This window comes from Prionailurus bengalensis, chromosome B2 (genome assembly GCF_016509475.1).
Source record: "Prionailurus bengalensis isolate Pbe53 chromosome B2, Fcat_Pben_1.1_paternal_pri, whole genome shotgun sequence".
In the NCBI taxonomy this organism is placed as follows: domain Eukaryota; kingdom Metazoa; phylum Chordata; class Mammalia; order Carnivora; family Felidae; genus Prionailurus; species Prionailurus bengalensis.
In genome coordinates this window covers 25,285,288-25,298,862 of record NC_057349.1, presented here as the reverse complement: position 1 = coordinate 25,298,862, position 13,575 = coordinate 25,285,288, and the positions used below count along the sequence as shown (strand labels likewise).

The 13,575-nt window shown below is 44.4% G+C and overlaps 1 protein-coding gene across 3 annotated transcripts in view; it reads right to left on the bottom strand.

Annotated features, from left to right (window-relative positions):
• Positions 1-13,575, bottom strand: part of SLC22A23 (solute carrier family 22 member 23) — a 181,233-nt gene that overhangs the window by 129,850 nt on the left and 37,808 nt on the right. For all 3 annotated transcript variants that reach the window (XM_043590926.1, XM_043590924.1, XM_043590925.1), the window contains exons 2-3: positions 10,567-10,670; positions 4,626-4,780 (exon numbers count right to left, since the gene is read on the bottom strand). In XM_043590926.1, coding sequence (XP_043446861.1) covers positions 4,626-4,780; positions 10,567-10,670 — 259 coding nt within the window. The remainder of the gene's footprint in view (positions 1-4,625; positions 4,781-10,566; positions 10,671-13,575) is intronic.

Here is a 13,575-nt window from a genome sequence, read left to right as displayed (position 1 = left end):
TCTTCTTCTTCTTCTTCTTCTTCTTCTTCTTGTTAATGTACAGTATGACTTTGGTGTTAACAACCCATCTGACTGAAATATGTTCCAAGGAATAATAGTTAAGAAAGACAGCATGTTACAGAAATATATGCAATTGTGAGGAAGAGTCACCCAACACCAGCACATTAGGAATTACTTGACCACTTCAGTGTGAAGTTAAAACCATCAGTGCCATGTGAGACAGAGAACATCACCCCTTGAGCAAACTCAAGCCTTTTCTGAGTCTATCTGCCAATTAGACCTGGCTTCTAATTTTGTGAAATACTCAGTACCTTAGTCACCTGTGACACTTCTGGTTACTGCCTGATTATGTGTAAAAATCATCCAGTTATTGAGGCTGATTGGGTTTAGGGAGGGTTGTTCTACTGAGAACATGAAGCTTTGAGAGCAATTTTCAAGAAAAGTGTTCACAGTTGTTAGGTCCAAAAACAAAACAAAGGAGGTGACATTCATTTGCCCATATTAACTAAAATATGGTCTCTGCCAGCAAAAAGTAGTGTTCATTATTTCAAATTGGGGGCAGGGGAGGTTGGCAGTGATGGGGAGGGGGAAGACAGAGATCAAATGAGGAGAGAGACTAGAAAAATTATTTATATTTAAAAAAATTGTCTCCCATAAGACTTATTACATCAACATCAAATTAACTTAAAAACAATCATCTCGTATGGGCTTCTTTTGAAGAAAGATACATTTGAAATGATACTGCAGTACCCTTCTGTGATGTTATGAAACCCAGCTGGAGAAAGAATTCATACCACAAGGCATCATGACAGCCTGTACTGAAAAGTGACTATTTCTTTAGTCTTTGAGAAGACTTCATTCATAAACAAATAAGGAAATGTAATCCATTGCTTCCTTTCTCAGTCTGTGGTTCCCCACCCCTTGCTTAGCAGAGTCAAGATTTTCTCCCTTATTTTTTTTTTTTCAGTCCAGAGGCAAAGGGATACAATTAAGCCCCCGATTGAGCCCAAGTATATTTAATTATTTCAGTGTCTCATGATGGCCTCCCAGGAAGACAGGGACACACAAACCCATCCACCTTCACTGGTTCACTCTGGTGCCAAGCACTCCGCTTCCATGTAAAAACTCCTGGGGAAGATGCCAATAATCTCTATTTTATGTCCTAATTACACAACCACATCTCCCTTTGATGACTTGAAAGAAACAAAAGTTTAAAGGATGGCGTATTTAACTGGAATGTACCTTAGAAAAATTCCAAAGCAGAAAAAACCCACAAAAATCAAAAACAAAAAAAAACCCAAAAAGCAAAAAACCTCAGGCCGCCTTGCACATAAAGCCGAAAACTTTCACGAGTCAGCAGCATTTCTCAAAACTGAGAGTCCACGCTCACGGCAAGCTACACAAGAAACAAAATGTGCACAAATCAGTACTTCCCCTCCTTACATCGCCAAGCACCTGCAAGGCTAAAAAAAGGACAATATCCAGTTCTCTTCTGAGACAGTACAGGCCTTTCCAGCAGATGCATTAAGTGAGATAAAAAACCTCACGGCTGAAGCAGGGAGAAAACGTTGGGACCATTAAGAATGTATTTTCCAAATAATCAATGTCCCAAATATAAAAACTTTTCTTCAGAGTCAATAAATATTTCAACCCTGTGACCTTTCCTTTATGCAAAACAAATTCCCAAGCATTAACTAAGCACATATACTACCCAGGTATAAACACTAGCAGGCACGTAGACTCAGCTTGCCCGACTGACTGGGGAGCTTGCCTCTCAACGTTTTATCACCAGCCTCTGTCTTTGCCCCAAACTGCCAGAGAGATGGGCTATCTCAGCCCAGCACATTCCATATCCTACCCCATCTGGTCTGCCCATTACAACTTCATTTCCACTTTCGATTCCCCTTGCCAGTCTTAGCTCTCCTGCTATGACTCAACCTCCCCCTAATTTACACTGTCTAGATATTAGTCAATGAACTCCCACTACTCGCTGACATCCTTTTTTGCTTTAACTTTGCTCTATCAGATACGGTATTAACTCAGAGGACTGCTAGGTTGATACTTGAAAATGTTCGTTGCAATGATATTTGTCACAGTATTTGACGTGGAATCCCGATTTAAGAAAATAATTATTTATTCATGCCTGGCTTCATTTCCCAAAAAAATGTAAGGCTCCTAGCACAAACACATGCAAAAGTTAACACTTGCATTACGGAAATAGGAAAATGGGGCGAAAGACAAATGAAGGCAGGAACGTTCAGAAGGAATTAGGAGAGAGGCCAGAGTTTAAAGCTCAGCTTGACAGGCCCATCACACACATGCTAGATTAGAGTCTAAGCTTTTTAGAGCTCCCTAGAAGCCAGTGGACAGAGAGAGACTCACACATATCAGTGGCTGAAATATTATGGCTCATTGGTCAAACCTGGCCCGCTTTCTGTTTCAGTAAGTGAATTTTTGTTGGCACACAGCCACACCTACTCATTTACATATTATTTACAGTCGTTTTCAAGATACAGTGGCAGAGTCCAGTGGCTGCAACAGAGACCTGCAAAATCTGAAGTGTTTACTATCTGGCCCTTTACAGAAAAAAGTCTGAAGATGACCAGGTTATATGATTCTGTGCACAGCAGTTTCCTGGGACAAGCACACCCAAGCATGGTTCTGTAGTGGCAGAGAACTTTCTACTGTGTAATCTCATGAAGACACATCCTTCGCTTTATTTTCCACAGTAAACACAACAACAGGTTTTGCAGGGCGGATGGCATGATGTCACCACACACGTCAGTGAAACCATTCCATGTGAGGCTGAAACAATGCAGGTCAGGAGAATTGGTCTCCTGCTTTGGCTTCATTCAGGGAGAGTCGTACAGATGGCAAGTGCCTCCCCACCCTCCTCGCTTATCATGGGCAGACATGGCCAATGGCTCCAGGTGGTTTCACCCAGTGTCCTCCGAAGGCTTCTCTGAGTTCTCTGGCAGCCTCAGACATCCACTAGCGATTGGCATGCAAGGTACACTGGTATGCCATCTTTGTTTTCCGACAGTTTTCCATTAACACTCCCTCTCTGAGTCTGAGAAGTGCCGGGGTGGTGAGATGGAGGAAATGCTCCTGAGCAGAGCCATTCTATTCTGCCTCTCACAGCATGCGTGAGGATGCACTGGGCTGATGTCCTCCTGAGAGAACCTGGAGCTTGGCAAGGACGGCTGCCTAAAGGGGAAAACCCATCACACCTGCACACGTGTGGGGCAGGTGAGCATCTGAGAGCAGGGCCAGGGCTCTCCTCCAGAAAACAGAGCAAGGAACCTCCTCCTCTCCACAGACCACAGGGTGGATAGGGCCAAACACTGGCACTGGCATTTTGTCTGCAAACGTTCAAGCCTGATGCCCATGTTGTTTGCTCAAAGAAACAAAACCTCCAAACAGCCATCACCCAGACCCACTGACCTTGAATGCACATATTCCTAAAGAAACCCTCCTTGCCAGAAGCAAGGGTTCCAAAATAAATGCAAATAAAAACTGGCAACGGTGATTTCTAAGAAAGTAAAATTCAGTTGAGTGTTGGAAGAGGAAGACAGACCCTGCCCGCTGTGGATCTGGAAGAATACATCTGTCACCTTTCTCTGTGCTCATTCCTCCTTTGTGACTATAAGCCTATGTTATAAAGTGATCCTATTTCTATTCTCTACAATAGGGAGCAAAAATTCAGGTTACCCAAAAGTGCTACTGAGTCTAATATACAAATCTAAGAAAATCAGAACTATAGGGCATTGCCACTTGATGTGATTCCTACCCATGTTGTCAAAAGGAAAGAAACAGGCAAAATACGTTATGAATCATTTTACATTGTCCCTAACAGATCTTTCCACAAGGTAATTAGAAAGTATAAAACCAGGAAATAAGTAAAACATCAATGCCTAAAACCTTCCTCCTCCCTGTGAGTTTGCAGCTATATCTCAACTACAAAGAGGTGACATATAACCACATCTGACAAGGGAATTAATACAGCCAACGAGCATGATAGGTCAGTGCAGGACATTTTTCTTCACCCTAAAAAGAGCAAATACTAACAAATGCTACCATTTGCTCTTCAAATACCAATGCTGAGGGTTCAAGTCCAGATTACATAAGGCCACATCTGGACACGACAGAATGTGGAAAATTTGGACTCCACATAACCCTTGAGAAAAAAAGTAAGAAACAGCCAATCAGAATGCTGAGTCTAGACCAACCAACAGTGGGACTCAGTGTGCTGTTCCGGAACTAAGTTCAGGGATGCCCAATTACGCACTGGATTTGGAAGTACACAGAATGTCAACACAGAAGATTCTGGAGGAAAGCAAAAGCCCCTCCATATCAGGAGCGGGCTGACCCCCACTCCTCCAAGCAATTGTGTGACCCTCCACGTCCTCTCATGAGCCCTGAGCCGAAGCTGGAAATCAGAACGGAGTGTTGGATGACATTGCCTGAAAAACTTTTCCAGAACAGTTGAGGCCACTAAAGTTTGTGCTTCCAAAAGACTGTCATCCCAAACCACCAGCACGCAGGGCGCCCTGCCCATAACCTCATAGGCAGCAGCAATTACTTTTACTAATTTTTTCAAGACAATTGTGAAGGCTCTTACTTACGTAATGCATACAAGGTAAGAATTATCCCAGCCAGGCAGAATCCTTCAAAGAACCTGAGTGTGCTGAACATTGTCACATTCACTGACAGTGCCACAGTTAGTCCGAAGATCAGAATGAAGATGATGGAAAAAAGCAGCACAGGCCGCCGGCCAACCCTGCATATGGAGAGGGAAAAAATTAGGAATCATCGTTAAACAGGATGAATGCTAGATGCTGAAACCCTGTATCCAGCTGGTGCTCTACAGATTTTGATCTGTACTCACTACAGTAAAAGGCTTTGTAGTGTCTACACCAACTTGGTAGATCTAGGGGTCCCTCAGGAGACATTCAGCCCAAACCCTTGTTTTGTACATAAGGGGACAGAGGTCAAACAGCTACTGAACAGAATTGAGACAGGGACTCCATTCCTGTTGGCAAGTCTGTTTCTAAGTATGTAGGAGGATGATTCAAGGCAAGAGTAACAAAATCAATAGTAACTCCCCAAACACAAACCTCGACACACCCAGCATAAAATGTGCTGAGAAATCGCTGACCTTTGGATTTGGCTCCAAAGTCAACAAGGACACTGAGCTGAGTGGCTTCATTTCCTTTTTCTGGGATGTTAAGTCGTCCTACCTGACCTCAGGTACATGTGGCCTATCAGAATCAGGGCCCTGATGGCTGCTGGCTTGTTTTTTTTAAGGGATCACAGGCTAAACTAGGACAGGCTGAACTTTAAATAAGGAGTGTGGACCTGAAAGTGAAGCCTACCAGGCAGCAAGGCGGTGGGGGGGGGGGGGGGGTGGCGGTGGTGGAAAGAACCCAGCCCACTGTGCTTCTGAAAAGGGCAGCACAAACACTAGGTTGGCGGGCTACAGAGTGGGCTTGTGCAAGATCGGTGACCGCTAGGGGGCGATGTGCTTCTAGGTGGGGCTGGCAGGACAGTAGGGGTGGTCCCAGGGAAAGGAAGTCACTAGTTCTCCATCCTTCCAGTGCTACCTTTCCATCTTTTCCTTTATCAACTCATCAGGAAAAAAACCAAAAAACAAAACCAAACTCTCCATCACACAAATTAACATAAATATAATCGGCTTGAACTAGAAGGCTAGCTCACAGAAAAACTGGAGTAGTGGACTATCTGCCAAGGGGAAAAAAAATCTAAGCCTGGCACCCCAAACACCTAAAGAGTTGCTGAATGGCTTAAGCTCGCCTAGACATCCTTGTGACAGTCTTATGACCAATAAAAACAGAAAGTAGATTCACAGCCTAGGGCTCAGGATGAGAATAGGGAAATGACTGGAAGTGAATGCAAGATTTCCTTTTAAGGTGCTGGAAATGTTTGACACTTAGAATGTGGTGATGGTTGTATAACTCTGTAAAGATACTAATGTTTATTGAGTTATACACTTAAACTGAGTGAGTTTTATGGTATATAAATTACCTCTCAATAAAGCTATTAAGAAAAAACCAATACTCTGTAATGCATATCCTTGTCCTATGAAAGAAATGGATGTAATTTCAAGAAAATTTGGGGGGAGGGTACTACAGGAAACAATTTCATCCATAATTTCTTAGGCTTCTAACCATCCCCATTAGTCACACTAGTTTAATGAAATGAAGCCAAGGCCATGAACTCAATGCCAATGGAAGTCAACTATCCTGTCAAGAGTTTTTAGCCATTATGTCCCTTTGACTGGTGCTGGGGTCATTAAGCCCTTGTTGCGTAAGACTCTATACGTAGTTTTATCCAAACCCAATTCATTTAAAGAAATAAATTTAGAATATGGCTTAGTTGGTCTCCTGAAATGAAGGAAAACAAAGATGAGATCTACCTTCTCCATTTTTATTTCCCTTTACTCCCCTTGTTTGTAAAGTGGGGATAACAGTCTGACTTCACAGCATCAAGATCATTAAGAGATGGCAGATACAGGCACAATGTGTAGCACAGACCAAACAGTTAAATGTTTAGCTTGTATGATTCCTTCCTACACATCTACACCCCAGCTGCCCACCAAACATGGTTTGCCCTGTTCCAATACTTTAGAAAAGATCCTGATTTTTTTTTAACTTGTAGAAACTATTCTAAATCTCTCCATCCCAAATGGTTGCTAAAATCATGAAGTAAAAATTATTTTTAGGAACTCTGGGGAAAACATGGTCTTTGAAAGCAGACACCCTGGTCTTGAATCCAGGCTCACCACTCAGAAACTATGTGATCTTGGGAAAGACTAAGCTTGTTCAAACGGGCCTTGAGTTTTCTTTAGGAGGGACCAGTTACTGCCGACCTAAGGGGGCTACTGTCAGGTGGGGATATGTGATTCAGTAAGCATTCAACAACTGTTACAATCGCTGGAGTCTTAGTGTGAACTGGCTCCATCCAGAGCAGGATCCCGCTCAGAGATGTCTGACAAAACTACACTCCTATAATGCAGAGGGGGGACCTAAGGGGGGGCAGAAGAGTGGCCCTCAAGGATGTCCACGTCCTACTCCTCAGAACATGTGAATATGCTACCTTTCATGGCAAAAGTGCTCTGCAGATGCAAATACGATTAAAGACCCTGAGACGAGGTGGTGATTCGTTCAGGTGGATCCAGTCTAAGTACATGGAGACCCTCTTCTGGCCGTAGGGAGCCAGAGAGATATTAGCGTGAACAGGACCTGATTGCCATTGCTGGCTTTGAGGTTAGAAAAGGGGCCACAAGCCAAGAAATGTGGGCAGCTTCTGGAAGCTGGAAAAAGCACAGGAAAGGATTACTTCCTGGGGCCTCCAGAAAGAAATGCAACTCTGTCGGCACCTAGAATTTAGCCTTCCATGAACTGCAGACCTGTGAGTTCATTAATTGAAGCCACCAAGCGCATGGTAATTCGTCACAGCAGCCATTGAGAAGTAATACAGGCTCTCAATAGGGAACAGATGCCCCACTCAAAATGAGTTGAGGAGATTTTAATAAAGGGATTATTTGCAAAAGGCTGGGCAGGCTGTAAGAGAAATTTGGGTCTGCTAGCAGAAGGGGGATAAGGGGGAAGATGGTCTGGGAACCCAGAGAGAGAGGTGCCATGTGGAGGGGCTCCTAATGGGAGGCAGCTAGCCTCTGATAGCCCTGCAGAGACCCAGCTGGGGACAAAAACATCCCGCCTCACTATCATCTCTCCTTCAGACCTCTAGCTGGTACTCTCTCCCCATGGCCAGGTTCAGCCAGGAGCTAGAGGGCAAGGGGTCCTCTGGTGCAGTCTAGAAAGGCCAGGGCCCAGGACCCAGGGCCCAGTGCCAGTTGGAGACTATGTAGAGGGCTCGTGGAGGGAAGCGTGCTCAATATCCAGCAACAGAACCAACCACGGAAGGAAGGGAGCTCATCTAGCAAGAACAGAGACTGGGCTACTCCCTTTCAAACGTCTCAACTAACACATTATAGGACAGTATATAATGTATATCCCCAAACAAGATTTGTGTGGAAAATGATACCTTTTTAAAGAAAAAGGTGTACTGGGGTGTCTGGCTGGCTCAGCCAATAAAGCATTTGACTCTTGATCTCAGGGTTGTAAGTTCAAGTCCCACATTGGGTGTAGAGATGACTTTTAAAAAAAAAGTGTATTCCTGAATTTCATTATATGCTGACTTCAGTCTTAGAAAGCTTAACCTAGGACTTGGTCAACTTCCCTATGTAGCCATGAAACGGGTGCTAGCAGCTGTGAAGTTTGAAGTTCCTTCTAATTGTGCTTATTTCCTTTCAGCAAGGCTCTAGCAGGGAGTCAAAGGCCAAAAATAAATTATAATAAATACAGGGTGGAAAACACCAAACTTTCAAGCTGGAACTGAGGCCCTCTCAAGATGTTCAAGAACCACAGCACAAAGCAGCCTGGCCTGGCTCTCCGGGCACCCCTCGCCCACTCACCCCAGACTTTGGAAAAGCAACCGCAAGAGACGTGGATTTGCAGCACGAGGCTCTGGCTATTTGCAAAAGGAGACCTCCAAACTCCTCTGCCTTTTGTCCCCAGGCCTGGTGTGTGATCAGGGACGCCAAACAGCAGGTATGTGCCAGAGATAAGAAATCACAAAAACAACTTCTAAACAGTTGAAGCCATTACAGACTGATCCATTAATAGAAGTCCATGTTTACTTTCCCATTATATAATTGAATAAGGACACTCAAACCTCAGCCAACTCTGCAGTTTTTAGAAAGAAGTGACATGGATTATATTAGTATATCTTCCTCATCTATTTCAACGCAGATCACTGGGAAACAAAAGTCCTTGTGGTGAAAATATTGGGATTATAGTATGTTCCAAATTAGTAACAGTTTACTCTGATAACCTATACGCTCAAGTATTTGGTGAAAAAAACCCTACGCTCCTCCCACTTCCCCACTCCTCCCCATGACCATGTCAAAAAAAAACCCTCAAGGGGGCTGTAGTATAGGTTTTCAGAGGTCACTGACAGCTTCTCTGTTACCGTTCCCAGGGAACTTGTCCTTAAGAAGCATTTACAAATGCTGATAAAGCAAATTCTGAACACACAGGAAGTCACATTACCTGTGAATGCAAGGAACTCCCAAATAGATGTTTGCTTTTGGAAAGAAATTTCCAGAACTTGAAAGTGCTTTTGGAACCCCTCTGGGCCCCACCTGCTGCTCTATTGCTCCCCTGCACCCCTCCAGCCTCTTGCTGGACGGCCTCAACCAGCTGTGTCAGCTAACCAGGGTACAGGAACAGTGCAGAGCAAAGCCACGATGTCAGGAGTTTGCTCCATATCACTCTTAGCCCTTATTACATCACTGGGTCCAAGAAGTCCCTATTCACAAAAAGTCCCTTTAAAAACAAAACAATGTCAAGAGTGGGAGAACAGCTACCCCACACCTCTCTCCTAGAGCAGTCCCATTACTGGACAACCCTGTCACCATTGGGCAATGCTGCTCAGATGTGTGCTCGCTGCTGTCCTTGTGACCACATGGTGCCTTAAATAAAAGTGCTGTAGCATGCTTGTGAAGAGGCAGGCTCTGGAGCCACTGGGCTTTCGTTCAAATCCAGCTTGAAAAGCTGAGTAAACCTGGGATTTTACTTAGACTTCTGTGCTTCTGTTTTTCTACCAAAAAACAAAGATAATAAATAGTATCTACCTAACAGGGGTGCTCTGAGGATGGGATATTTTAATGCATAGAAATATTTAGCACAGTGCCTGGCAACAATAATCAGTAAGTGTTAGCTGCTAATATTGTTGCTATCATCATTATTATCATCATCATTATAATTCTCTTCACTACTCCTCTCCATCTTTCTAACCTTCTCACTTTATCATGAACCACACACTTTGCTCCAGGCACTAAGAACTCCTTACCCACCCAAGTAAAGCATATTCATTCTCACCTCTGGTCACCACCCTTCCTCCACCTGCAAATATCCATCCATTATCCAAATGCTGTCTACCTTACAAGATCCACCTTCCCCATGGACCCTGCAGAGGTGTCTCCTGGCCAAGCCAACTGTAAAGGACTGTGCCTCTCTGAAATCTGCATGGTATTTGGAAATGTCATCAGCCTACCCATTCAAATCATGTGGGTGGACTTTCTAGCTCCTCCTCTCCCCATTTTTTGATGCATCTCATACACCTACCTCCTCAGAGCCCAGCCCACAGAGCCCTGAACCTATGCCCTCAAACTCTTCCCAACACAACAATAAACATCAGGAGCAGATGGGGCTGCAAGTTGCATGCAGGTTTTGCTAGACTTAGCAGCTAGCAAATTGCAATGACTTTAAATTCTCACTTCAAAAGGGTCTGTTGTATGCACTGGCCAATCCTTTTGGTTCTGGATTCTCCAGGTGATGGCTTCAGCCCTCTGCACCAGCACCAACACCAGGGCAGAGAAAAAACCTAGTGACAGTAAGCTAACACTGACCATTCTTCTTTAGCCAGCAAAGGCTTGCTGTGGCTTCCAAAGGTTCGTGCACACGGCATGTTGGTACTCACCAGTCAGCAATGCATCCAGTTATTAGGTAGCCAAAGATTAATCCAACCAGTAAGGAGAACTTAGCGATATGGACCTTCCAGGCATTATCACACACAAGATCCCACTAGAGAGGGGCAAATAGAAAATAAATCAGAGAGAAACATACACAGATGCCAGTTGTAGTTAATCATAAGGGCAATATAACAACTACAGTAAGGATCATGACACTATTTGGAGCACCAAGTCACACATCCCATGAAGACTCCCTTCCATGTGTTTGAAAATGCAACAATGAGAAACAGAATTTGCCCACAAAAGGCAGTGTAATGTTTTAGTCCAGAACAGACCATAAAAGGCTGCAGGGAGCACCCCATGAAATGTGGGGGCACATGCTCTTCTGTGCCAGCTACTTGGGGACATAACCTGAGGGAGAGGAAGCAGCTAGGAGGCTGGGCACCAACACCCCTTCTCACCCACAGAGCTGTCACATGTGCAGGGAGGGAAGGCCCTGTCAACTTTTTGCAAGAGGTATCACAACATGAGAAAATTAAAGGCAACTTCTGTGTTTCCATCCTCCAAACCTCCCCTGTGCTTTATAAGCAGTCTGAAAAATATTTAATAGTTAATGTTGAAATATCAACTAACAAAACATTCTCACTTTTTCCCTTGTAAGTGTCCCTTATGCTTTCCCTTATTCCATTCTGAGGCTATCTGCTTAGAAAAGAGAGAGAAAGCCAATCAATTGGTAAATACAGCATTTAGACGCTTTTTACAATTCCATTTTATTATTTAATAAAAAATAAAACAAGTCTCCAAAGTTTTTGTTGTCCTTTTGCAAAATCAGAAGAGAAAACCATGTTTGTTCCCTGGAGGTGATGTGTGTCCAAGTGGAAGATATGTGAGGAGGGCACAGCGTTCAAATCCACAAATATCTGGGCCCCAGGAGCAAACCAGCAGGATCTCCGCTGGTGACGCTATGAAGGCTGCGGCCCCCACCCCACATCACCCCATTGATGTCCTCCTTCTGGCACAAAGAAGTGGCTAAAGAACTTCAGGTCAGTGGAGATGGAGAGATGCACAAAAGGCAGGGGAGCTGGACATGTCAGAAGTTCTGGAAGCAGAAATGGGAATTCGTTGGGATGAAACCTGATCTTAGCTGTGTCTTACTCAATACCTCCCACTGCCCCCTTTTCTGTCCATCTTGAGACCTAGATGGCAAGCTCTGGTCCTGTCCCCCGTTTCCAAACTTCTGGAAAGCCTGAGGGAGCCTCCCTGGGAACTCTTAGCTGTGGGTCTCGACTTCAACAGACTTTGGGAAAAGCCAAGCTTCTGCACCTGCCATTGCAGAGTAGAGCACTGGGCCTAGACAAAGCAGGAAGGCAGCCGCCTGTCACACTGTTCCATGACTCCTTGGGACACACATTTGTTCCCTGATGCCCCCAAGGCATGTTCGAATTCCAGAGACCTTGGAGAGAATAAATTTCTCTTCTACCCCATCTGTTTGCAGAGTGATGTCCAATGCCAGGCTCAGGAAGAAAGGGAATGCAAGCACAGACCACACAGGCCTTGTCAACAAAGGATGGTTTGTGCTTGGTTCTTGTCCGGATTTATTCAGGTGTTTGGGAGCAGGGCACTGCTGCTTGCACAGAATCTCATCATTAAGAATTGAGATACGTTAGGGAGTGAATTTCCTCCTGTGTCTACTCCAGTGGTCTTCAAACTGTGCTCCAGCAACCAGCAACCTCAGCATCACCTGGGAACATGTTGGAAATACAAATTCTTGGGCCCCACCCCAGACCTATTGAATGAGAACTCCTGGAATGAATCACAGGAATGTAGTTTACAAGCCTTCCAGGCAATTCTGATGCCTGCTTAAGTCTGAGAACCAGTGGCCAGCCCTGTCCTGCCATTTCCCTGTCATTTTGAGGTTGGTGAATGAGCTTCGAAGTCCAAGGCTGGGGTTTAATCAACTCACCAAAGGCAGGATGCAGCCAAAAACTGCATGAAACACATACGACAGTACTGTCTATTATCTGGTACTGCAAATGAAGGAATGTAAAACTAGATTTAAGTGGGCTTTTTGGAGGCAAATCTGGAAAACCAATATTCATGTATATATTGTTTCCAGGAATAAATATATTAAAAATTTTTTTAATGTCTTATTATTTATTTTTGAGAGAAAGAGCGCACAAGCAGGGGAGGGGCAGAGACAGAGGGAGACACAGAATTTGAAGCAGGCTCCAGGCTCTGAGCTGTCAGGGCAGAGCTGGCCATGGGGCTCAAACTTACGAACTGTGAGATCATGACCTGAGCAAAGTCGGACATTTAACTGACTGAGCCACCCAGGTACCCCTGGAGTAAATATATATTTTAATAATAAACACCTTTCAAGGTGCAACCCATCTTCAGAAATACAGGTTCTGCTTTATAATGTGAGTTACGGCATCATAACTATGTGTGTATATTCGGTTTCTCCGGCTAGGTTTATATATTCTGAAACCATTTCTGAATTGTTTTCTCTCCTCTCTGCCCAGCACAGATCCTGCCCACAGAGCAACTGATTCCAAGACTAAGAGCTACGTCTATAAGCACACCTGGCCAATCTGAAGAGGAGGTGCCTACAACACCTGTAATCATTAATGTCCCAATCACGTCAGATTGTCCTGCACCTCAGCATGGCACATTCTTGGCAGGAGAGCCTCCTGGTCCCAGGCTGCTGCTGAGGAGGAGGGCACCAGCTGCTGGCTCTATGGCAAAGAATCACTGGCTTATGTCTCCACCCAAACTTCCCATTGATGAGTTTATTTGAGGCTAAGTGATGCAAAAGAGTACATTATGCTTACATTAGATGGCCAGGAGACAAAAGAGATTTTAATGAAAACATTCAGGGAGATGGGGATAATGCCAATACTGTTGTGAGCTCAGCCACCTGAGCAATAATGGTACCCAGCCGAGGGCAGCCACAACCCCATTTAGTTGCTACCTAATAAGACTTTCCATGGTTACCTAACACAACTTGTATCAATTAA